This window comes from Eschrichtius robustus, chromosome 5 (assembly GCF_028021215.1).
Source record: "Eschrichtius robustus isolate mEscRob2 chromosome 5, mEscRob2.pri, whole genome shotgun sequence".
NCBI classification, from domain to species: Eukaryota; Metazoa; Chordata; class Mammalia; order Artiodactyla; family Eschrichtiidae; genus Eschrichtius; species Eschrichtius robustus.
Window position 1 is genome coordinate 669,768 of NC_090828.1, and position 23,989 is coordinate 693,756.

The window sequence follows — 23,989 nt, forward strand, 5'->3', positions numbered from 1 at the left end:
TGCCTCGCCTTAGCTGGCGGGTCGCTGCAGGCCCCGGTGAGGCCACCCTCCGTCCACGGGGTGCTCTCAGCAGGGACTCGGGCCTCACTTTACCCCCTCGTCCACTCCGTCCCCGTCTGTGGGAATCCTCCTACTCGGACGCATCCCTCTGTGATGGACGTGCGGTCCACGCGGCTGTGGCCTCCCGTGGTTTCCCAGCAAGGGCGCTGTGGGCTCCTTCCCACTGAGGAGCATCTACCGTAGCCGGAGGCCCAGCCTGGGCTCAGCCACCACTGTGCCCGGGGCCTGCGTGCAGTGCCCCGCCGGCCAGGAGGGGACAACTCCCAACGTGGACGCCCCAGTCCGTGCCCCGCCTTCCCCCACGGCAACCCCGCATTGTGAGCTGATCGGCTCCCTGCCCTGGTTTGCACACCTCTGATGGCAGACCTGGCTGGCTGGCCCTCGGCTTCTCTGAGCTGCCTGATTGTCCTGGGCCCATGTTTCTACCTGGATTCTCCTTCCTCTGGTTTGCAGGAGTCCTTTACGTCTAAGCGTTAGGCCCTTGCCAGTTCTAAACTCTGAGCAAACGTCTCTCAGTCTGCTCTCAGTGGTCTATTCATGGTGTTCTTTGCCCCACAGGAATCTTTACTTTATGTAAACTAACCCTTCAAAACCTTGTCTCACGGCTGTGCTTCGGGGGTTAAGGAGCTTTTCTGCACTCGCAGCTCACAAATGTATTTTCCCACCGTTTTTTCTACTGGCTTGCGATTCTACTTTCCCACGGAGACTTTTAATCCTCAGGTCGGCCTGCGTACGTTAGGCTGGGTCAGTGTCCCTTTTCCCACAAACTGTGCTCCTCTGCCAGCCCCGCCCAGGACACAGGCCTCTCATCCAGGGACCCACGGGCGCCCTCACCAGCACCGAGCCCATCCGAGGGTCTGTGCGGACGGCTGTGTTTCTACAGTGTTTGCACTGTTTCTACGGTGGGTTTGTAGCTTTTTTTTTCCCCAGATTTTTTATAATCTGGAAGGAACTCACTGCTCTTGACTCGTTTTCAAAGTTGACTAAACTTTTTTAAAGTTTCAAGGTCCAACGTGGATCTTTTTCTTCCATATAAATTTTAGAGTTTAAGGAGGTTCTTAAAAAATCAAATGTCATTCTGATTAGGATTGTGCTGGATTTAGCACAGCTTTCCCATCCCTTCTACTTTTTTTGTATAATTCTGAAAGTGTCTATCAAGGAGCAGGTGCTGGACTTGGATTTGTGACCTGTCTGCGACGGGGACGGACGGGCTCTGACTCCCATCTGCACGTCTATCTACCTGCGGCGCCTCCTTGAGCCTTTCTCTCAGGTGTCCTCTTTGCTTGAAGCTTCTTGGGTTTTTTTCCCACGTGTGAGTTGGATGTTTGATAATCTTATCTGTCTACGAGTGGCTGCTCTAAACTTACATTTTCCCGCAAACTCTCTAAGCTCTCGCTCCCTCTCTTCCACACCAAAGTGAAAACCTGCACAATCTCTACTTGCACTTGCCACGGTCTCGCCTCCAGATTTAAAAAAACAAGAGCCATGTGGTTCGGATCGCTCATGGTTTTTTAGGGGCAAGTTTTGTGTTTTGTCAGGAACTGTCCTAGCATTTACAAAGCAAGAGCCCAACAACCAGTCAAGCACGTACTTCTAAACCAAATTTTGCTGGTTTTGGTACTGCTGCTAAACCCTATCTTTCCCTTTCTTCGTTCCTTATTTGGATTCACTTTTCGTTTGGGTGGACTCCCCCACATAATCTTTCCAGCAAGGGCACTCAAATCCTGAAACCCTGTTTCTAAAATGCCTTTCTTTTGTCCTCAGCTAGTGTCTGGCCAAGGGCAGAAGTCTAGGGTCACAGTGCAAGGGTTCTCTCTGGGGCCAGGTCCTACCTAACCCCGCTTTCCTTTCCAAGAGTTCGCTCTTCAACAGGGAGACGCTCACAGATGCAGGTCACACATCGATTCTGGCGAAGATTTGAGTCAGGACTTGGACGTGACCTCACCCTCAGGCCACCCCGGCAGGCGGTCACCTCCGAGCTCCTGGCCCCCCATGCGGCTGCCCAGGCTCTGTGACAGGCTCCAGAGCAGTGCTGTCCAGTAGGACTTTCTGTGACCATGGAGACGGGCTGCCCCTGGCGAGATGTGGCTATGGTGTGCCAAGTGCAGCGGAGGACATGAATTTTTAATTTCATTTTAACAGATTTAAACTTGAACTGACGCAGCCACGTGTGGCATGAGGGGGCCCACACTGGACAGCGCAGCTTGAGTCCTGGAAGAAGGAGGAACCCTGGGGACCCTGAGATTTGGTCCTCATTCTGCAGAAGGGAAAATCCAGGGCCCCGAGAGATGACAAGGTCCTTGTCGCATTCAGGGTGACTGTCAATGTAAGTTTTGTAAAGAACAAGCCAACACAACAGTGGGGTAAGAAGGGGAAGCAGTATTCGAGTGGCCATGAGGGCAGCTCTCTGGAGACAGTCCTTGCAGAGAGACTCAGGCGGGCTCAGACCCGCCAGCGGCCCAGCACAGTGTGCGCGGAGGCGGCTCCTCCTACCCCGAGGGCTGCGGGGGGGGGGGGGGGGGGGGGGGGCCGACGGGCGCGCCCGGAAGGCAGCCAGCAAGGCCTGGCGGGCGGCCACTGCTCTTTTAGAGAGCGCTGGGGGTCAAGGCACACAGGGCTGAGTCATCCTTTGCCTGCAGGTTTGTTTTTTAATATGTAAAATAAAAAAAGTTTGGCATCAACTGGTCTACGAGGCTACAAAGCTCTGGGCTGACAGGCCCGAGGGCCCCTGGACGGCCCGGACGCCCCCCCCCCCCCCCCCCCCCGCCCCCGGGCACGCGCTCCCAGACCTGCCGTTTCACCCTATCAGGCGGGCTGTGACCTCCCTCTGAGAGGAGGAAACAGAGAGAGACGGGTCGCCAGCAGCGCCACGGGTGGCACAGGGCTGTCGGCCACTAACTCGGAATGCGGACCGGCCGGAGATAACAGCACGGGCGTCCAGGTGGGGAGCGGCACCGCACACGGCAGCTTTCACTCAGTGCCTTTTTATTGCCATTGGGTTTGTGACCGTTGATAGAGTGATGATTTTAGGAGCAACGGGTAGACTAAAAAACCGTGGCTGGGAGGCTCTCGGAAGAGAGGGGCCAGGAGCTTCAGAACCTGACGAAGGTGGCGTCGATCTGCCGCACAGTGGGGAGGGCCAGCATGATCTTCCGCCGGTACTGGGGGTCCTTCTGCAGGGGGTTCCGCTCCAGGTACACCGTCTCCAGGCTCTTGGCGCCCTTGAGCTCGTCCAGGTCACTCCAGCAGTCCAGGAGGTTGTCGTTCATCTGGGGGAACACGCGCACATCGGAGAAGCCTTAGGGCGCTACAGCCCCGCACCACGCCCCCCCCTTCAGAACACGACAGCCCTGCCCCGCCCCCTTCAGGACACACCAACCCGGCCCCCCAGCCTCTCCACGTCGGGCACGAGGCCCCCACTCAGAAGAGGGGTGACCAGCACCTCACAGGGCCTTCCATCCATCACGGCACATCCTGGCCAGGCCGCGTCTCACATGGGATGAACCTGGACACGGTGCCACGACAGGGGCAAATCCATGTTCAGTCCAGCAGAGGGAAGACGGAGCAACACGACCCCACCCCACCCCGTCTCCAGGCAAAGTGTTGCAGCCGGTTCGGCTGTATTTTCTACAAACCATCCTCAGCTATTGTCCCCAAGGCCTGACTATGCGCTCTGATGACAACACGGCCAACAGACCAGAGGTCGCTCGCCGGACACTCACGGCACGAGGGGCCTTGATGGCGTGCACCCCCGGGACACCCACCGCCCGCCTCTGTGGCGGAAATGCTGCGCCACGGCTGATCCCGTCCAGGATGCGCCACGTCAGGAGGACGGGCTCAGAGCAGGTCAGGGGGCCCCGTCCTGGCTCTGCTGAGGCCTGCGGGGCTGGGGTCGGTGGGTGGGGAGACCTCTCACTTTTCAAACCACCGTCAAGGCGAGGGCACATAGGGCCTCTGGGTTGGAGCACCCATCACCCGGCTTGGTCCACACCTGTCGCGTGGATGCCGTGGCCCTTCTGCTGGGGCTCCAAGAGACCAGTCTTCAGTTTCCAAAGAATATGGCAGACGGACAAGTGAACACAAACCAGAGAGCTGCCTCTGTGAACGTGAGACGTGCCCTGGAGGGCCGGAGTGAAGGGCGAGGGCAGGGGGCTCGGACGGCACCCGCGGGGACGTCACCGTCATGGCCCCCGGCAGTGCTGTGCCAGTGAACGCTCAGTAACGGGCTCCCAGGAAAGCCGAAGAGCCCCGACGTGTCGTGTCCGCCAGCTTCTGGGGCTCATTTCACGCTGACGGCAGCACCGGGAAGGGAGGCGCACGGCAGGCTCCAGCGCGTCGCCACCCGTGACAGGTGACAGGCGACAGGGCTGGGTGTGCAGGGCGGGCGGGGACGCTGCCGCGAGTGGATGCCCCGCACCTGCTGCTCTCACCCCCTCACTCCGGCCGCGCCCAGTTCTAGAAATCGCGCTTCAAGAGACACCAGGCCCGGGGCCCGCCATGCACGCAGTGGTGGGAGGGGCAGACCTGTTCCCTCTGAACCTGTGAGGGCGGAAGCAGGGTGGCCGAGGTTACACGGCAGCAGCCCCCCTCAGAGAAGGTATGACACCTGTCCGCGTGCGGGAGGTGAAGAAGCGGAGGCCCTTGAGGGTCCCATCCACGGCCACTTGGTGGGGACAGTGCAGAGGGTTTGAGCACTGACCAGGCACTGGATTAAGTCTCTTGAGAGAAGGGCCCAGTTTCGCTGCAGCACCGGGGTTTCCAGGGAGGGAACGTCGGCTGCGCTGCAGCGCGGCTGTGTGGTGGGGTCTTCGGGGGGAAGGTGAGAGCAGCCTGGAGGTGGGAGTGAGGACCGAGAGACCGCAAGCCACCTCCAGGTCCAGGGCTACGTTCACAAACGGTGACTGAAAACCTAGGCTTGGCTTCTTATGACGACTTTTCCTTGAATACAGATCACATTTTCCTATTGTACATCTAGTGATTTTGGATTGAACAGTGGACGTCGGGGCTAAGACGGTGTAGAGACTGCCACAGGCTGGGTTCCACACTTCTTCAGGGCGGGTCTCCAGGAAGTCAGGCCCCTCTGACCTGGTGGCAACCAACCTCCAAACTCTGCCTCCTCTGGACACACTGCTGAAGCTTGCTTCTAGGCTTTATTAGGGTGGGTTTGGAGGGTGTCGTGTCTGAGACTGTGGTCCTTACCCCTAAGGCCTGGCCCGTTTGGTGTCTAGCTGGATGTCAAGGGTGCTGGTGAGACCTCCACCTGGGCAGGGCTGGAGCTCCATCGTCCCCCAGCTCTGCTCTCCTCCAGCAGAGCTAGTGGGTGAGCCGCGAGCGGGGTGGTCTCGTGCCCAGACTGCCCACCACTCAGCCACAGACTGGCAGGCGACCCCCACGTGGACTTCCAGGGCCCTTCTCTGCACAGCTGTCCCCTCTCTCCAACACCTTGTCCTGAAGAGTCCAGCTGCCATGAACTTCGACCTCTGCGTCTTCAGCTCCACAGAACTGCAGTGTTCCGCTTAGGAAGCTGGTCCTAGGCAGAGCAGGGCAGCCCGGGGCTCACTGTGCCACCCCCGTTCTCAGGGCCTGTGGCCTGCTGTGTGCTGCCCGAACAGAGCAGCCTCGGGCCTTGGGGTCTGTTCATGGCGGGAGGGCTACTCTGGCACCAGTTCCACTGTCACAGCCAGTCTTGTCTTTAACAACTTACTGCACATTATGAATCTCTCACAGAGATTCTCCTAGATTCTCCCAGAGTATACAATGCAGGGTTTCTCAGACTCGCCTATTAAAGGAATGCTAGTTTCACAGAACTTCATGTGGGCCTAGTGTGCCACGTGCTTCGGGAAAGCCAGATTTCCAAAACCCAGAGGCTGGCCTTGTGGAGGGCCCGAAGCCTGCTCCTGAGCACGGAGTCACAGGGGACCCGAAACTCAGAGCAGGACTCACAGGTGCCTCCACCGCAAAGGGAGACGAGCTCTCCCAGGATAAAGCCTTAAACAGTATTCTGTTAAGCGTTAGTCTACGACACTCCTCTTGTACAACGTGAGCTGCCCATGTGGCCAATGCAAAGTGTGCAAAATCAGAACCAGAGTGAAGCAATATCCCCCGTGGCGCTGGCTGCAGCTGCTCGGTTACCAGAAGAGGCCGCTGCAGCGGAGAATCACGAAAAAGACACGCGTGCCTTAAGCACTTTTACCTTGAAACGGGCAAGCAGTACATTCATTTAATAAAAGTAGCAATATTACGTTGCTTAGGAGAAGTAAGATCTTTTCGCAGCAGAAATCTACTTAGAAACCTTCTCCTAACTCCGCTGGCGGCTGACGCTCCGGCAGGGCCGCCATCTCCTCCCTCCTCTTCTTTCTCAATCGAGTCGTTTGTGCCTGACGCACACTGTGCGCTTCCTGTGTCACACGTCACGGCGTTTCCAGTGCCACCGTGCTGTTAGTCCCCGGTGGTGCGCTTACTATCTTTATAAACCCCAGGTCTTAGAGTTTAGGGTGTTCCACAGTACAGCCAGCCACAGGGCAGTTTTCTCTAGGATTTAGTAAATGTGGACCTGGGAGTTTTACTCACCACCAATGGCACATTGTAAAGGATGTCTTTGACACAGGTAACTTTCAGAGATTCTTTTCTTTTTTAAAATACATTTATTTATTTATTGTTGGCTGCGTTGGGTCTTTGTTGCTGTGTGCGGGCTTTTCTCTAGTTGCGGTGAGCAGGGGCTACTCTTTGTTGTGCTGCGTGGGCTTCTCATTGCGGTGGCTTCTCTTGTTGTGGAGCACGGGCTCTAGGCACATGGGCTTCAGTAGTTGTGGCACATGGGCTCAGTAGTTGTGGCTCGCGGGCTCTAGAGCACAGGCTCAGCAGTTGTGGCACACGGGCTCAGGTGCTCCACGGCATGTGGGATCTTCCCGGACCAGGGCCTGAACCCGTGTCCCCTGCATTGGCAGGCGGATTCTTAACCACTGCGCCACCAGGGAAGTCCCCAGAGATTCTTATCTTTGTATTTTTCCAAAATGGAACTCAAAACCGTTCACCTGTATTGTCTCCACAGAAATTCCAGGATCTCTGGAAGCCTCATTGAGGGGGGGAAAAAAAAAGGTCTTTACGTCTCTTTTTTCAATTTCTGCACAACTGAGACGTAAAGGAGCAAGGCGTGGGGTGTGACCTTCCAGGTACGCCCGTCTTCTTAAAGAGTCTCCCAGAAGGTACAATTTGTAGTTTTTTCCATCTAGAATGTTTCCCACTTCCTTCTCTCATTTTTTTCTCTGTCAAATGAAGTCGACCTTTAAAGACACCCAGCTACTTGTCGTGTAGAAGGGCCCTCGTTCTGGATTCAGCCGCCTGCTTCCTGTGGTGCCACCTAGCTCGTTCTCCCAGACCCTCTACTTCCTGACAACTGGAAGTCATTAGGTCTACATGCTTGGTTACATCACACTAAACATTTTTGGCGAGCACACTTCATAGATGAAGCACATCGGGGGGCGCAAGGCATGAGGCTGTCCCACTACTGGGGAAAAGTTTGATCCTGTGGACACACTGGCGACGCCCAGATGCCTCTGGGGAGCACGTTTCCCCTTTGAGATCAGCAAGTTCTCGGCGGGGTGACACTTGGCACGTGTGCGAACACCCTGCTCGTCCACGGTTTTAGCGTCTGGTGATGATCCCTGCCTGAATCCCGGACTGGAATTCTGCTACAGAACATCTCCCTGGCCGACACTCCCCAGCAGACTATCTCGTGGTTTTCAAGAGCCAAACGTCATAGGATGTATGCATTTCCCATTACCATGGTTTTTGGTGGCTGATATGTTTATATAGAAAATTTACATTTACTTCCCCTCAAATTCAATAACATTTTAAACAAAACTGAGGTGTGGGAGAATCCCCAAGGTACATTTCCTACACGACAGAATCACTTCAACAGCGGGGACGTGTGCCTTGTATGTTGCCGGCATCAAAGAAGGTGTCTGTTACTTCATACAAAGCTGGGGTTCAAGAGAGAGCAAGGGGGAGCCCCTAGGAGACAAGCCAGTCTTTTCATAACCCCGTCACAGGGGTGGAATCCTGTTTTCTGCTGCATTCTGTAGGCTGGAAATGAGTCACTAAGGCCAACACACACTCGCGGGGAGGGGTTACACACGGCGTGAATACCAGCACCTCGTGATGGGTCACAGTCTGCTTTCTTGCATGCCTAGCGCTGTCTTACTGCCGGGTGCCCTGGGTGTTGGACTAACCCCAGCCCTCCGTCTCTGGACTCCTCTTCTGGTTGTGCGGATTCTCTGTGTGGCTCCCTGGCCTCTTCAGAGCCAAATCCCTTCGCTCCAGTGCAACCAGCTTACCGCCAGCCACACCTTCCTCCGGGGCTGGGCTGCACACCAGACCCCCGGCTTGCGGTGGCTCGCTCGGCGCCCCCAGCCTCTCAAAGGCTGGTTCTGGTCTTCCCAGACTTGGCGCCAGCAACACGTGCTGACGACGCCCACGACTCAGTGCTACCGCTAAGGGGCAAGGGGCGTGCTCACAGCAGGCCACCTGTGCTCTAGGGAAACCGGGACGGTCTCGTAAGATGAGGAGAGGAAAGCACAGCAGGACGCAAGCAGGGTCAGCAGGACGCAGGACGGCTAGACAAGGAAGAGGCACGCCTTAGGCGCAGCACGAATCCTGGATCAGACCGAGCGCATCCGGGCGGCGCTCACTTTGCACACGGCAGTCACCGGGTGGAACGTGTGGCGGCGCCTGCAGGGGCCACCAGGCGACAGACACGCTTCAGGAGGACACCCGTGTGGAACCCTGACACTGAGGACTTCGGCTTGGGGGTCATCCCGCAACCCCCTCAAAGGGGTCTCAAGACACCTTAGGCCCTGTTTCTCTTCCTATGGGCTCGGTGACACCGCTCCTGAGACGACACCGTCACCGTGAGGCAAACACAAGGCACATTCCGGGATGACTGACTGCAGAGCCCACGCGACAGCTCCTTCCGTGGTGCCGGTACACACCTGCGCCGGGTGCACTGGCCCCGGGGCCGGGTCTGGAAGCCCTTTAGTCACGTGGTAATCCTCGGGTCTAACCACATACTGCGCAGGGCTTCTCACACCTTCATGTGAACGGCAATCACCCAGAATCTTCTGAAATGCCCATTTTAGTTTGGTCTACATCCGGGCTGTGGCGGGGCCCGAGATCCCGCGTGGGCACCGAAGTTCTACAGCCCTGCCCGCAGTCCCATCCCCGGCCACAGCCTCCGGGGCTGGAGCAAAGGGCAGTTCACTCGGCAGGACCAGTTCAGCCGAAGCGTCATCAACCCCTTGTGTATTAAACTTACCCAGAATTCCTGCAGCTCTGTTAGATGGCTGATATTTTCAATCTTTTTGACTCTATTTGACGCAATGTCCAACATCGTGAGTTTGTTCTAAAATAAGGAAACAAAATTTTCCCTGGATTACCTCAGATCAACAATGAGCACGCGACCATGCACATAGCGTTGGGCGCTGAGCTTAGAGCCATGAGGCGAGCTGCCCTCTCAGGACAGGAGCGTGCTAGCAGGGGGATGGCACTGCCCACCTCCTGCAGCCTCCCCGCCCACCCCCAGACCAGGCCAGCTGACACAGGATCCTCACGACCGCCTCACTGAGCTCTCATCATTGGCATCTGAAACTAGTTCCCTCAGATTCCAAGCCCCAGGCTCCCAGACCCTGGTCCACAAGGACCCCAGCGACACGCCCGGTCCCGGGAAGAGCAGCTAACACGAGGCCGGGGCTCTGAAGAGGGGGTAACAGCTGCAGCAGCATTTATTTAGTGCTCAACCCAAGGAAACATACAACTCCAAGTGATCCTTAGAACAGTGTTTCCTTCTTCTCTTAGGGCTGAGGAACCTGGGGCTTGGCGGGGCTGAAGGGGCCCTCCTTCCAGCACAGGAGGAAGGGCAGAGAGGGACGCCTGGGCGCTGAGGGACAGCGGGTGGACACTGGCCTGGGATTTACAGCTGATGGGAGAGAAGAAGGGGGGGCTCAGCCCCACTGGGGACAGCGTCCGGGCTCGCCCGCTGCGGGGCGGGCATCGCACTGTCTCGTGGGGACAAGGCTGTGCTCGGCCCTCTATTCCAGAAATGTCCAGCAGACGCCTACTTCCCAGCACACATCAGCTAAGCCCGAGGAATTTTTTTTCAAGTTCACAGAGTTTCAAGATTTAACAGAATAAGATTGTAGTGAAAACGAAGTCTTTAAAAGCTTGCACTGCTTGCTGAAGTATGTTTAACCAGACCAACTAGCAAGTTTTTCTGAAATCAAAAGGGAAACATTACAAGTTGGTTGACAGCCCCCGACAATACATTCTCTTCCTCTCTGCTCGTTTCTGATGGAGGCTTGCCTTCTTACATTTTCTACTGTGTTCCTGGGATTCTGACTCCAAATACCAAGTTTTAAGGGAAAGTTAAAAAAGAAGTCTCAATAAAATAAAAACAAAACCCACACACACACACACGAGCAGGCAGCCAGAAGCTCTGCCGATCCAGAAGCGCTCCAGCCCTGGCCTCTGACTCCTTGAGGGCCGGGCACAGTGGCCTGCACCATCTGGGCACAGACGCGGGTGAGGAGCTCTTCCACTGGCTTCTGTTGGGCTCATGGCGTCCGCTCAGATAGTTGGGTGACTACAGCGGGCTAGGAGGCGCCTGCCTGCGGGGCTCGGCGACTTTCAGAGCAAACAGGGACTCGGGAGAACTCTGCAGAAGGGGGCCACCATGGGCAGCAGGGCGGGGCCAGGGCAGGCCCGCTGCCCCCTGCTCTGCGGTGCTGGGCGGCGTGGGATGTGTGAGCGCAGGAACTGGCCAAGCTAAAGTGTCTGCGGCCTGCGGCAGGATGTGACCCTTGTGCAGCCCCAGCGGAAGGGCTCAGCACCAGGGACACCTGGCTGCCAGAACTGGCCCCAAACCTCCAGGCACAAGGATTCCGTCATGCGCTCAATACTACCTCGTGTTTTCCTGGGGAGCTGGACAGCGTTTTGAAAGCTCATTCAAAAGCAAACCAGTAAGAATCGCTTAAAAAAAAAAAAAGGAAGGAGACAGGGTGGGGAGAGCACGCACAGGAGAGATTACAACATCCGCAACTGCAGTCATCCCCGCTAGACCCACAGGAAGACGACCCAGCACACAGAGGGGCAAACAGAGGCAGCACCCGGGCACTGGGGGAGGACTCAGCTGCGGGGTCAAGATGGTGGATCTGCCATTTGGGAAAAGGATACTTACTGCCTGACCTCACACCACAAAGGTAAATTCCAGATAAGTTAAGAGATAAAGCTTAGAAGAAAGTATAGGTATTTGACCAAAGATATTGATCAAATTGTATTGAACAAGTATAGGTATTTGAACAAAGATGTCAGCGGAAAGCCTGTCTCATTTGATTACGAGAATCTTACAATGATTACCTTCAAAGCCACAACTGCTTTTTTTTCTGTTTTGTCGCAGAGGCCCCAAAAGGGTCCGGTGCTGATCCCAGACGGAGGTGCAGCACTCCTACAGGAACAAGTCTAAGTTCCCGCCCCGTCCTGTGTGCCTGGGATCCTGCTGCTTGCTTGGGCCACACCGCTGCCATGCCCTCTCCCGCCTGGACCCTCCGCTGACCGTGGGGACCGGAGGTCAGGAGCCGGAGGGGACACTGCCCAGCTCCAACCACGTGGCCTCCGTACGGCCGCACCTCTCAGAACCTGGCCTCAGCCTCCCGTTCTGCACCGGCCGAGTGTGCACCCAGTTTACACACCAGCTCTGTAAACTCTCAGTGTGATTCGAAGGCAGGGAAAGGCGACCAGACTCACTGTAGGCAAGTTCTAGCTTTTCCAAAATTTTGCATGTAGATGTTGGTGAAATGAAATTCAGAACGTGGATTTCCCCTGAAAACATTACTAATGGTGACTAGGCCCAGGGGCTGAGGCACAAAGGCCAAAGGAGCCTTTACGAAGACTGAAACGCTGCGTTTACAACAACAGAAGTGACCAATCTGGTTACACCTGCTGGCAAGTCAACAAAACAGGAAAAAAAACCCAGTAAAATTGAATGAGTAAAAGTATTTTATTTGTCTTGAATACTGCACTGAGGAAAAGCAGGTTTGCCTGCAGGCAGCTGAGGGGTGCAGGGGCTTCCTGGGGGCTCAGGGCCAGCGCTACCCCTCCCTGCCCAGCGCCCCTAAGGCTGTCCTGTGCTGGGCGGGCAGGGCTGCTGACGGGCGGGCGGGAGGGAGCGAGACTGCAGGATCCGGGCCGGGGGCCGCTGCTGGCCCCGCGGGCTGGGAAGTGCGTGGCCGGGAGCGGGAAGAGAGGGTGGGCTGCTGACGCCCACTAGCCCTCCGTGGGACAGGGACACCTAGGAGCAGCTGGGGTTTACTTTTTTCTTAACTTTAATTTTTTTTTGGCCGTGCCCCGCGGCACGTGGGATCTTAGTTCTCCGAGCAGCGATCGAACCTGCGCCCCCTGCATTGGAAGCGCAGAGTCCTAACCACTGGACGGCCAGGGAAGCCCCCGGGGTTTACTTTTTAAAAATCTTCCCCAACGCCTACAGGGCCATGCAGTGAATCCACCCCCGCGACACACAGCTCAGCTCAGTGCCCGCTCAGGGCTGAGCAGAGACCGCCTGCGTCTGTGTTTCCCAGCGTGAGGAGGGATGGAAAGGTCTCTAGGACAGACCTCCAGAGGCAGCGAGTCCCCTCGAGAGCCACCCGGAGGCCGGCGTGTGCTGCCTGCCCGTCGGGCACCCCACGCCCCCACTGCCCCACAGGCGGCCGGCGGGCTTACGTTGTTGTCCAGGCCCTCGATGACCTCGATGCCGTTGTGGCTGAGATAGAGCTCCCGCAGGTTCACCAGGCTCTGCAGGCCCTCGATCTTGGTCAGCCGGTTGCCCTGCAAGAGGGAGAGTCAGAGCAGCGAGGGCGCGCGAAGCCGCATGGCTTCTGGGAAGTGGGGCTGCCCACCGCGGGCGCCTGACGGCGGGGCCTCCGGACACCACGGCGGGAACGGGACTCACACACACAGAAAAGCAAGACCGAAATCTGGGCTCTGCTGTACTGGTGAAGCTCATCCGCGGGGTTAAAGGCTTTTTTGCAAAGCACTCACTTTTTCATCTACTTGGGGAAGGTCTACCTCAATTAATTTAGTAATTCAAAAATATCAGAATCACAGAATATTTTAAAATAAAATCAGTTCTCATTTCTTTCAGCATCTACTATAACTCAAATTAAAGCCTAACGCCCTCTTCTTAAAGAAGTCTGCGCAACGTCTGCTTTCCAAAAGGCACCTGTGGTTTTAGGGGACCTGCCACACGGAGGTCCTGTCCCCAGAGCACCCCCCCACGCCCTGCCTCAAGGGCCTGGTGCCACTCGCCTGCTCCTGACAAAAAGGAACAGGGGCTGAGGCACAGCCACGTGCTTCCCAACCCCCGAGACAGGCTGCACGCCCTCTGCACGGACGCGGGAGGGTCGCTCCTACCGTGGAGCCCAGCACTGTAGGTTCTAGAATGAGCTCCACCTTCTGAAGAGACCCTCTGGCTAAAAACCAGCTCGGACTTTTATTAGGAAAAGGAGCGTGGCGCTTAGAGAATGAAACCGCGGTCCAGCGTGTGTCACGCACGTCTGAGGTCGGTGAAGTATAATGTCTCAATCGCTCACTGACGGTGAAACAGAGAGCCGATCAAAGCCCGGGCCCTGGGCCCGCAGGACAGGGGCGGCAGGGGCGGGGTGGGGTGGGGGGGGGTAGGGCGGTCAGTACCTGCATGCTGAGGACTGTCAGGTTGGTGAGTGCGTCCAGGTTCTGAAGCTTAGTGATCTTGTTTTTCCCCAAAAACAAACTCTCCAGGTTGGTTAACGCGTCAATATTTTCAATTGCCTGTGAAAATCAGGACAGGGCAGCACTTAGCTACCTGGTGAAGAGAAAGGTCTCTGGGCAAGGAGAGAGAGCTACCTGGGGCGTCGGGCAGGTACTTTTCCACTCTGGAAAATTTCCCACGCAACCTCACGTGAAAGCACAACACGAGAACACAGAAAAGGTGGGGGTGGGAGCGGGGCGTCAAGGCCCCCCCTTACTTGGGCTCACTCCCAGACCTCGAGTTTCCACAGAGCCCTGGAGCTCTCGGGACTTCTCAGGTCCCTCTAGTCCTAAAATTCCGAGTTGCCACATTATTACGTGACTCTATGTAGGGTTTGTTAAAATGCATTCCACAGGAGAGAGACGCTGGGAGCTCTGGCCTTGGGATGCCCTACGGGATTCCTGGAGCAGGTGCCCCCGTTCCCTGACTCTCTGCCCCTCTTCCGGTTTCTGCCACCTGCTTCCTTGCTTCTCCTTGCTCCTTGCCGGTGCTCCGCCATTCAGCTGGAGATGGGTCTCCCGCAGCGCCTCGGGTAGCAGCCGGTTTAATCAACGCCCACTGACCAGGCCTCCGTCCGCGCCCTCCTCTGACTTCACTGCTCTCCCAGAACAGGTTAACGATTGGCTTCTTCAGCAGACACTAAATGACCAGACCATGTGCACGGGAACACAGTGGGGCCTCCAGCAAGTGCAGACCGAGCATCCTGTCTGGCCCTTCACAGCAAGACGTGGCTGGGGGCAGTCTACGAGGACGATGAAAAGGGAGGGCGTCCTTAACTGCTACGGCCTGCATCCATTTGTGACAAGCCACCTTTCTCTCGGAAGATTCCACAGAGAAATACTCGATAAAATGCTGACATCTGGGCCACTGTCTAGGTTTAAGTGTGCTGCTTTGCTATTTTCAGCCATATCGTCACCATCGTCACGAGAGGCCCTTTGCCAGAACCACTCTCCTTGGTCTGCATCCTGCCCAGCTCATGAGGGCCAACCTGGGCTGACCAGTGCGCTACGAGCTTCCAAAAGTTGGACGGAGGGGCACCTGTGACACGGAGGGAGGGGAAGAAGTGCTCGGAAGCCCCTGCCCCCAGCTGCCCAGCAGGGGAGGACAGGCCAACCGAGCCCCAGGCTGCATGCTCCTTCCTGCGGCCCTGGTGTGGGGCGAGGCCCCGGCAAGCCAGCCCTCTGCTGCCCTGGGACACTTTCACTCTGCAGTACATTCAAAAGCAAAGCGTTTGGGGCTGATCAGCTCACCTCGGGCAGAACCTAATGGAACGGTTTGGTAAGAATCACGTCATGGTTTGAATGGAGAGCAAGTGAACTCTATGTGCAGAAGAAAGGCTAGACCACTGCACCTGGGCACACGCTCTTATTAATACTGACCTCCAGTCAGCACTTTTTCTTACGAGAAATACAGCCGACCGCACACCCTGTACCCACACTGTCCAGGCCACGCTGCCGCCTCGCTCCCGCCACGCTCGCACCTACCCGGATGCGGTTGGACCCCAGCTCCAGCATCTGCAGTTGATGTAAGCTGCTTATGTTCTCAATTTTATTGATTTTATTGTTGACCAAGAAGAGCTTTTTCAGTCGTGTCAACTTATCAATTCCTTCAATGTTTCTCAGTAGATTAAAAGAAATATCTAGAATCCTGGGAACAGGCAAAACATTTATTTTTTAACGAGCGCAGATCACACAGAACTCAGAATGTAATTAACTTAGAGGCAGCATCCCAACCTGGGGGACCGTGCCTCACCCGGGGGCGGGGGCAGAATCTTGTGGCTGCCCAAGAAGGCCTGGGAGAGCTGGGAGGCAGCCTACAGGCTCCCGAAGCCTCTGAGCTCACAGGATGGTGCTGAGGGCAGAGACCAAGTCCTCCCCGAAGAGCCCAGCCAAAAGCCTCCACAGGTTTAATTTGCAGGCTGGGACTGTGGGCAAGCCAACGCACCCCTGGAGCCAGGTGCAGGGCAGGACCGTGGGGCAGACGTGGCCTCCCTGGGCCTGAGAGCTGGGGCCCAGGGCTGGCTCTGGGGAGGCTGGACGGGCCCCGCCATTGTCTCCCTGGGTCTCACGACTCACTCCAGCTCTGTCAGTCCCTCCAGGTTCTCAATCTTCTTGATTTGGTTGTCGTAAAGATCCAGCTCTCGAAGACTCTGTAGCTCCTCTAGATTCTCAATGCATTTAATTAAATTTTGACGGAGGCAGAGAGTCTAGGGGACAGAAAGAGGGCAGCTGACATAGGCAACAGGGAGGCCAGGAGAAAGTACCCGCTGTTACAGGACAGGCCTTCCGGGTGGGAGGATGCGGTTTTCCTTCCCGTTTTCTAGAAAGCTGCTGACCTTGGAAAGGATGGGCAGGCACCCAAGAGAGGCTGGAGGCAAGCCCCATACCGAGCAGACCTACTTAGTGAGGGAGGCAGCGGGCAGCAAGGGTGCTGTGTCCCAGCAGAGGGAACCCTTAGCGGCTCAATTCTGAAAAACAGATTGGACTGAAGCGAGCTAAGGACTGCACAGGCTGGGGTGTGAGCGGCTGCAGGCGGGCTCCAACCTGAGGCACTGCAGGCGGCCGCACGCCCGAGCCACCGCTTGAACCTGGGGCGAGCCACCCAGCCTGCCGTCTGCCCTAGCAACCCTGCCAGGCTCAGGAGGAAAGGTGCCCGACGGCAGCTCCTGGTGCGGCCTGGCACCTTTGCAAGGACTGTCACTTGCGTGGAACTGACTCTGTTCTGGGTTTATCTATGTCCTTCGGGCGGGACGGACTCTGGAGTGTCACCTCCCGTGCAAGGACCGAGTTCCTCTCACCTTCACTTTCTTCAGCACCTCGAACCCTTCAATCTTTCCAATGCGATAATGATTCAAATCAACGTCCTGAAACAAGACAAGACCTAGCTCAGCTGCAGGCAAGCGCCTGAAGACATGCTTCCTGGAATCGGAGCCACGAGGAGGCCGGGGGCGGGTGGAGGCGAGGGTGAGGGGAGAACGGGAGAAGCGCTACACGGAGTGCGCGCAGACAGGGGGCAGGGACTCAGAGGCGAGCTGCAAAACGCTCCTCGGTTCAGCTTCCAGGGGAAGCGGCTTGATGTAAAACTGACCCTCCAAGCGGGTGGGATGTGAAACCTGCTCTCACCCCTTTGCCCCCTTAGCACAGAGCACAAGCCCACGCTCTGAGGCCCGCGTCCCCACGGCCGGCCGGCTGCGGGCTCAGGGGAGGCCCCATGGGCCGCCTAGACACAGCGGCTGGCTCCGCCCTTCCCGGCAGCCTCCACATGTTCCCGGGTCATTAATGTGCAGTGCTTCTCAGAGGCTGGGGATGGCAGGACCCCACCATATACAACGTAATCATCTGACCCATATAATTTATGAGTCAAAGGCGTTTCATTTGGTTAAACAGAAATGGCAGGTCAATCACTGGTATTAAAAACAGTGAGAACACAGGGACTCGGAGCCGACGGAGAGGCTCAGACAACTCCTTCCAGGGAGATCGCTCACGAATCTGGCACCTTCATAAAAGACACCCTGACGGTCAGAGTGCTCCGTCACCATGCCCCCCTGAGGCTGGGTTGAGCAGGCGGCATTACCTCTGCATTTCTGTCCAGGTTAATGGTTTCCATATCCACAGGCAGCTCTTGTCCTTCTGAAACAAGAAGAAGAAGAGAAGCCCATTCAGAGCCCCCAGTCTCCAGGAGGACGCAGCCCCGGCGTCCGCAGAGAGCTGGGTCGGGCTGCCTGGAGCACAGAGCCAACTCGAACGCAGTGGAGAAACCAGCAGGCAACACCTGGAGGGCATGGATGATGTGGCAGAGCCAACACCTGTCTGACAATGGTCACCTTTCAAGATTCTCAGTTTCCTGAACTCAGCAAACGCCTCCCAACTTCCATCTGTGCCGCAAAACTTCCCAGGAAGGGAAATGCAGTCTGACGCTGTTGTCAGAAAAGCCGGTGGAGGGGGAACAGTGACCGAGCCTCAAGTGACCCCAGCCAGGGGCCGGGCAGCTGCCCACCACCACCTCCTGGTGATGCCCGAAGCTGCGTACCTGGTGGCAGCCTGCCTCCCAGTCTTTCCCTTCTTGTCTGTGACAATAAGTCAGGTCATTTGACTATAGATCATGCTGGGCACATCAGATGTTCTAGGATGTGCCTTTTATTGCTTTGGAAAGTGGCCCAGCACCTACAAACACGTCTCTCTGCAAAGAGCAAAACAAAATGAAGCTCAGCTCAACAGACAAGATCAAAGAGCCTCGCTGAATAATTTAAATACACCTCTTGCTGGGGAGGACGAGGGGCCAATCCACCCTGGAGAGCGGGTCTCCCGGTCCAGGGGGCCTGAGGAGGGCGCCGCCGCTCCCGCGGTGGGGTCTGAACCTACTGCAGCACATGGTCTAAAAGGATTAAACGCTCTCCCCAGCCTGCATTAGGGTCTGAATGAGGTCACACACTGTAGCTGGATGGCACTTCTATAAAGTCTCCGTTTGTTCTTGCAATTTGTTGTTGAAGAAACTGGGCCGCCTGCCTTGGAGAGGCGCCTCCTCCTCGGTGACTGCTGTCTGGCCCGTGCCCCCGGGGACCGCTTGTCACCGCTACCGTTTGGCCGGCTTCCTTCAGCTGCCTCTCGCCGATGGCAACACTGCACCTGCTCCTGCGGCTGAGCGGGCTCACAGCCCCGGCCTCACGCCCCCAGCGCCCCTCCAGCGCCCCCCAGCACCCCCCAGCACGGGGCGGCTCGCGGGCTGGACTGGAGGCCTCGGACAGGCACGCCCGCCGCAGGCCCAGCCTGACAAAGACGTGCTGGCGCCACGCTGGCTGAATCCACCGCGCCGCCTTTTCCATAACCATCGACAATGGCTAGTTAAAAAAGCATGTCATTTACTCTAGTTCAGCCATAGCTTTACAAGATGTCAACCAACCCAAAAATTAAATAAAAGGAGCTGGGCAAAACCAAGAGATTTGCCCAAACGATCCCCCTACAAAAGACAGCACAGCCAATGGCATGAACTCAGGAAGCTCCACGAAAGACGCGTGCTACAACAAAGGCAGGGTGTCCAGGCACATGGTCACGAGGCTTAAAGGGTTCTGTTTGTAATACATCCAGCACAGGGCAGTGCTCAAAATGGCAGCTTAACCTTTGAAACAAAGTTACCAGCTATCTTTCCAAACCTATCCTGTATGTTTTAAGTTTTAAAACAACTTACAGAAAATAAGTGAATGGTAACAGTTGTCCCCTTTGAATTTGTTTTACTTGAACTTAAGATCTAAATAAGTACAGGCAGGAGCAAGTCCTGTTTCTCTAAAGACCTATACAGATGCACCTTCCCAGAGGACTTCTAAGCAGCGAGCGGCCTGGGAGAAAGAACAGCGGGTCCAGACAAGTCGGGGTGCAGTCCAGCTGCTCCACTTTGTAGCCGGGCACCCTCGGGCGAGTCGCAGGGAGCCTGTGCTCACGAGCCAGGGGAGAGCCCGTGACAGGGCTCTGTCAACACGCCAGGCATTCAGATGTGAGGGCAGGTGGCACTGCCAACCGCTTGGCCTTCCTGTGACTGAGTCAGCAACAAGAGCTTTCACCCATCACTCCCGCGTACTTATTCCACCCACATCACTTCCAGAATATCGACTCTGAAGTTCCAAAGTAATGTGACTGGTACTTTTGTGGTAATCTCCTTTTGCCTTAAAATTAGGTTGCCATAGTTACCAATCATCTTCACTGGCATAGAGCACGATGTTATTTTAAAAATTAGTTCTGTTTTTATTATCATAACGGTAATGCATGACTATTAATACCTTAAATACCCATACACTGTGTATAAATCTAGAAAATGCAGAAGGTACAAGACCCTCTCAAACCTGCTGTTTAGAGAGACTGCCCCCCCGCCCCCCGCCCCGGCCAACAACAGTTTGATGTGTTTTCTCTCTTAAGAAAGTAAAACTACATACTATTATTAACATTTTAAAAATAAAGATAGGATTTTAACATGCATACCATTTGTAAAAAATTTGCTTTTTTCACCTAATAATATATCTTGGACATCTTTTTGTCTGTTTGTATGGTTTCTCTCACTCCTTTGAATGTAAACTGATTTTCTAAGCAAGCAAAGAAAACCAAAAAAAAGGCTCAGATCATAGTTTGGGAGGGCGAAAACCCACCATTACATGCTGAGAACTTACTTTTCTCATCTCTAAATGCATTTTGTTGTTGTTAATCACTAAACCAATTTAGAAGTTGATCCTCAGGCCTATAAGTATGCTGGAGCAGGACTCAGAAAGGACTAAGATACAATTAGGTTACATTACCAGGGTAGGAAAAGAAAGCACAGCAGTTAGCCAAACTGTTTATTTCAAATCTCACTTTCTGAACATGTGGTTAATAAAACAATTTTCTGGTTCTGTTTCAGATGACACATTAGTATCAATATCATTAGTATTTGCCGTCAATGGAATCAGGAAAAACTTCATCCTGCCTGCAAGTGCCGCTAAGTGTGTAGCTGGCTCAGGAAGCACCTCAGAGGGCGCCCTACTCCCAGAGCCTACGCCCACCGCCCCTGGCCACCGAGGGCCTCCAGAGTCAGCCAGACAAACGCCCGGGCGCCACCTGGGGGCCGATCACATGCCACAGAGCCCCATCCTCCTCCCACTTAGTGAGTTTAAGGTTCTTAACTCGGCCTGGTACCTTCTGGGTCCTCTTCCCCCCGCTCCTCTCCATCCTTCAGGCTGTGCGCACTGAGGTCGGCCACCATCCCGCTGCTCTGCTTCTTCCCTTCTTCATCGCCCGACTCTTCCGATTCCACCCGCCTGTCAACTGAACCCACACACATCCATAAGAACTCACACCCACGTTAGGGGGCCCTTTGAGGAACATATAACAGATTGACATCCAGTTGGAAGTCAAAAAGACTTCATTCAAAGATGTTTGTTGAACTCAGTTCAACAAACATTTGAGTGTTTTCCATGTATGTCCCGGGTACCACCTGAGGCATCCAGTGGAGGGGGGAACTGTGGGGGATGGGAACGGGGCACAGCAGGGAGGCCACAGGGGTACAAAAGTGAGTGACATACTATTCCTGCCCTCAAGGAACTTGTGAAGAATTACCAGGTGTTCTGGAAGGCCTGGGTGGTTTGTGATTAAACGCCCTAGTGGTTAACACACAGAGAAACACCTCCTGTCCGGCTCCCTTTTGGCCTGGATGTCCACGTAGAGGGGACCATGTGACCCTCCCGCCACATACCTTCATCCATGCTCCACTATCCATTTGGTCAAGAAAACCAGCCCAGTTCACAGGCCCACGTTCTGAAAGAAATCAAGACTAACTCAAATCAGACTGTGGGCAGCGGGGAGCTCTAGAAAAAGGAGAAGACAGCCAGTAGTGCTAAATGCCCCACAAAGTCACTGATGCTGAATGTCAGGGCACCATGACACCAGCGCACAGTTTTGAAAGGCTGGTAAATAAATATTTTTTTGAATTAGCAAATCAGGCAATGATTAAATGTGGCAGACTGGTAAAAATTCTTTGGCAAGACTGTCAAATAATTTCCCTTTTTCCTAACTTTTTTTGCAACCTCTTTTGGAAATCTGTGGAAGACCTGGAGCACTAATGGACTACTTGGAATCATCAGCCACACTGAAAGTATTCTCTTTTCTCCCACTACAGCTTATTTACAAAGGGGTATGCTCTTTGAGGGGAAGGCAGCTATTTCACCTTTGTATCTCCTGCTGGGCCTAGCAAAGCAGCACCCAGGAAAGGACTGCTGGATAAGTCCTGATGAAATCCACCTCTAAAACCTCCAAACCCATTCCTTCTTCCCTGCCCTGGCAACTGCCTTGGATCAGCTACTCATTACCTGTGGCCTCGGCTCCTGCCTAGCCTCCTAACTGGTCTCTCGGTGGCTTGTCTGGCTGTTTAATCTATTCTCCATTGCTAGAGAATCTGATCTTATTCTAAAATCCAAATCTGATCTTTGACTCCAAAAATTTCTGGAATGCCACTGATTCTTCCTGAGTTTGCATCCTGTCTCTATAGACACAGCTTTGGCATGTTATTTCCTTTTCCAAGCCTCAGTCTCCTCACCTGTAGAAGGAGCTAGTATAGTACCTGCATCTCAGAGTTGCTGTCAGGCACAAAAACATGTGCATGACACGTACGTAGACATGTAATAAATTAGTTGTTACCAGGCACAGGTGGTCAAGGCTAAGGGACAGCAAGTTCTACTGGGCAATGGTCTGGTGCAGCAGAGCCCAGGGTGGGAGGGGCTTAGCTAATGAAGGGCAGCCGAAGTGAAACTTGGGACTCTCTCCCGAGGGACAGGGGCACGGGACAGCAGATCAGCACATAAGGTGACTATGCGGCACCGCGGACTATGGACTGGCTCAAGGTATCGGCAGTAGGAATGGGAGAGGTATTAAAGATTTGGAGATATTAAGGAAGCAGGGGCAGCACAGCTTGTTGATTAATTGGATGGGTGGGAGCCGGAGAGAAGGTATTGCCTGGGTTTCCTACTTGCCATTTACCAAGAGACGGAAACAGCTGAAGAGAAAGTGGGAGTAGGTGGGAGGGTGGGGGATAAGAAGAGGCATTTCCCTGCTTAAAAAGACCTAACGGTCTGAAAGTCCAAGACCCTTCATGTGCTTCTCCCCTCCACCAAGGCCCTCCACGACCTTCCCTGCCAGCCTCACGGGCACTCTCCCTCGTTCAGTACGACTGTGCCACTCTTGGTTGAACTCTCCTCCAAACAGGTCACATTCCTTCACACCCCTTTGCCTTTGTGTGGTTTGTTTCACCTGAAACGACCTTTGCTCTTTCCCTCAGCCTATCTCCAACCTCGCTGATTTGTAGTTATCTTTCACGATTCAGCTCAGAGCTGGCTTTGGTTGTGCAGCCATCACTCACAAACATGCCTACTCTTCTTTCGCCGCCCCTCCTTCCCTAGCACTTGACACTGGAGACTGTGGCTGCTCTTCCGGAGCACTCATGAGACCAGCGGATCGAAAAGTACAGAAACACTCGAAGACATGACTGGCTCTCCAATTGCGGTAAGCGTGTGCATGTTAACTATATGCACACATAACATGCATATATTTTTTTTCAACAAAGCGCAAGAGTTTGATTTAGTCTTTTTGGAACTATGATCGCTTTGAAAACAGGAACCCGTCGATTTTGTAACTCAGCTCTTGGCTCCTGGTCACCCCTTCCCCACGAGAGGACCCTTCTCCACCCCCGCCACGTTTACCAATGACCGGACTCGGGCGAGTCCCAGGGAGCCCCGCGCCTTGTTTCCTCGTCAGCTGCCCCGCGACCGGGGACTCGCGGGGCTGGCTGAGGAACTCGGTGCGAGGCTCCCACCAGCTGGCGGACGCCGGGGCTGTGGGACCACCGCGCCCTCAGTCCCCACCCACGCGCCCAGCTCGCCCCGCCGCTGGCCCCGGCCCTAGGTCCGGCACCTCCCGGGCCGCCCGCGCCTTCCCGGCCGCTACCGCCTCAGCACAGGGTCCCAGGTCCCGGGCCACCCCCGCCCTGCCGGGTGGCAGATGTCAGGGGGCGCGCGCGGCGGGGTTCGGGCCGCGGCCGCAGGCGGGCCGCCCAGTTTCTCCCGGGCAAGGCCGGTACGGGTCGCCGCCCCCCGCCCGCTGGGCCCCTCGGTCGCCACCCCGCGGGGCCGCTCACCCTCCATCATCTCCTGCGACTGTTGCTGGCCCGCGCCGCGCTCCGCCGCCATGTTGGCTGCTCTTCCCCTTTCCGGTATCTATCGCCTCAGGCTCCTCAGCCAATGAGGGCTCCCAGCTCAGAGCTCTCCCAGCCAATGGAATCACATGCGCTTGCGCGGCCCCATAGCCTCATGGGAGTTGTAGTCCTTCCGCGAGGCCGCGCCCGCCCTCACCCCGCGCCGCCAGCCACACCACCCGGCAGACAGGTAATTAGCGCACGGGAGGCTTTGGAGGCGGGGAGCGGGATGAGGGCAGGGATAGTCGGGGCCGCACGCACGGAGCCGAGCCTGCAGGCGGGCGGAGAGGAGTCTGGGAGCCGCTCTGGGCTCGTGGTCTGGTGGCCGGACACGGCGGGGCGGGTCCCTGCGTGGGGCTGCAAAGTGCGGGCCAATCGAACGCATCCCCGGCC

General features: G+C 55.7%; 2 protein-coding genes across 7 annotated transcripts in view; one reads left to right on the top strand and one right to left on the bottom strand.

The window, feature by feature from the left end:
- Positions 1-3,028: 3,028 nt before the first annotated feature.
- PPP1R7 (protein phosphatase 1 regulatory subunit 7) lies at positions 3,029-23,935 on the bottom strand. Of its 5 annotated transcripts, XM_068544070.1 has the most exons (11): positions 23,540-23,926; positions 21,107-21,168; positions 20,539-20,679; positions 17,468-17,523; positions 16,692-16,757; positions 15,970-16,100; positions 15,379-15,541; positions 13,798-13,914; positions 12,829-12,933; positions 9,374-9,460; positions 3,029-3,329 (listed from the first exon to the last, which is right to left on the bottom strand). In XM_068544070.1, exons 2-11 carry the CDS (start codon positions 21,114-21,116, stop codon positions 3,153-3,155), a joined length of 1,053 nt encoding a protein of 350 aa, XP_068400171.1. In that variant the 5' UTR covers positions 21,117-21,168; positions 23,540-23,926; the 3' UTR covers positions 3,029-3,152. The 5 variants fall into 5 exon arrangements, with proteins under 5 accessions (XP_068400171.1, XP_068400168.1, XP_068400169.1 ...); XM_068544067.1 differs by lacking the exon at positions 21,107-21,168 and having other exon boundaries at positions 23,540-23,923; XM_068544068.1 differs by lacking the exon at positions 21,107-21,168 and having other exon boundaries at positions 20,551-20,679; positions 23,540-23,919.
- The window catches only part of PASK (PAS domain containing serine/threonine kinase), a 40,526-nt gene continuing 39,310 nt past the window's right edge, over positions 22,774-23,989 (top strand). The window contains exon 1 of one of the 2 annotated variants that reach the window (XM_068544063.1): positions 22,774-22,908. The gene's annotated coding sequence lies outside the window, so the exon portion shown is untranslated. Of the gene's footprint in view, positions 22,909-23,718; positions 23,787-23,989 lie in introns of those variants that run through there. The other variant, XM_068544062.1, reaches the window with a different exon arrangement.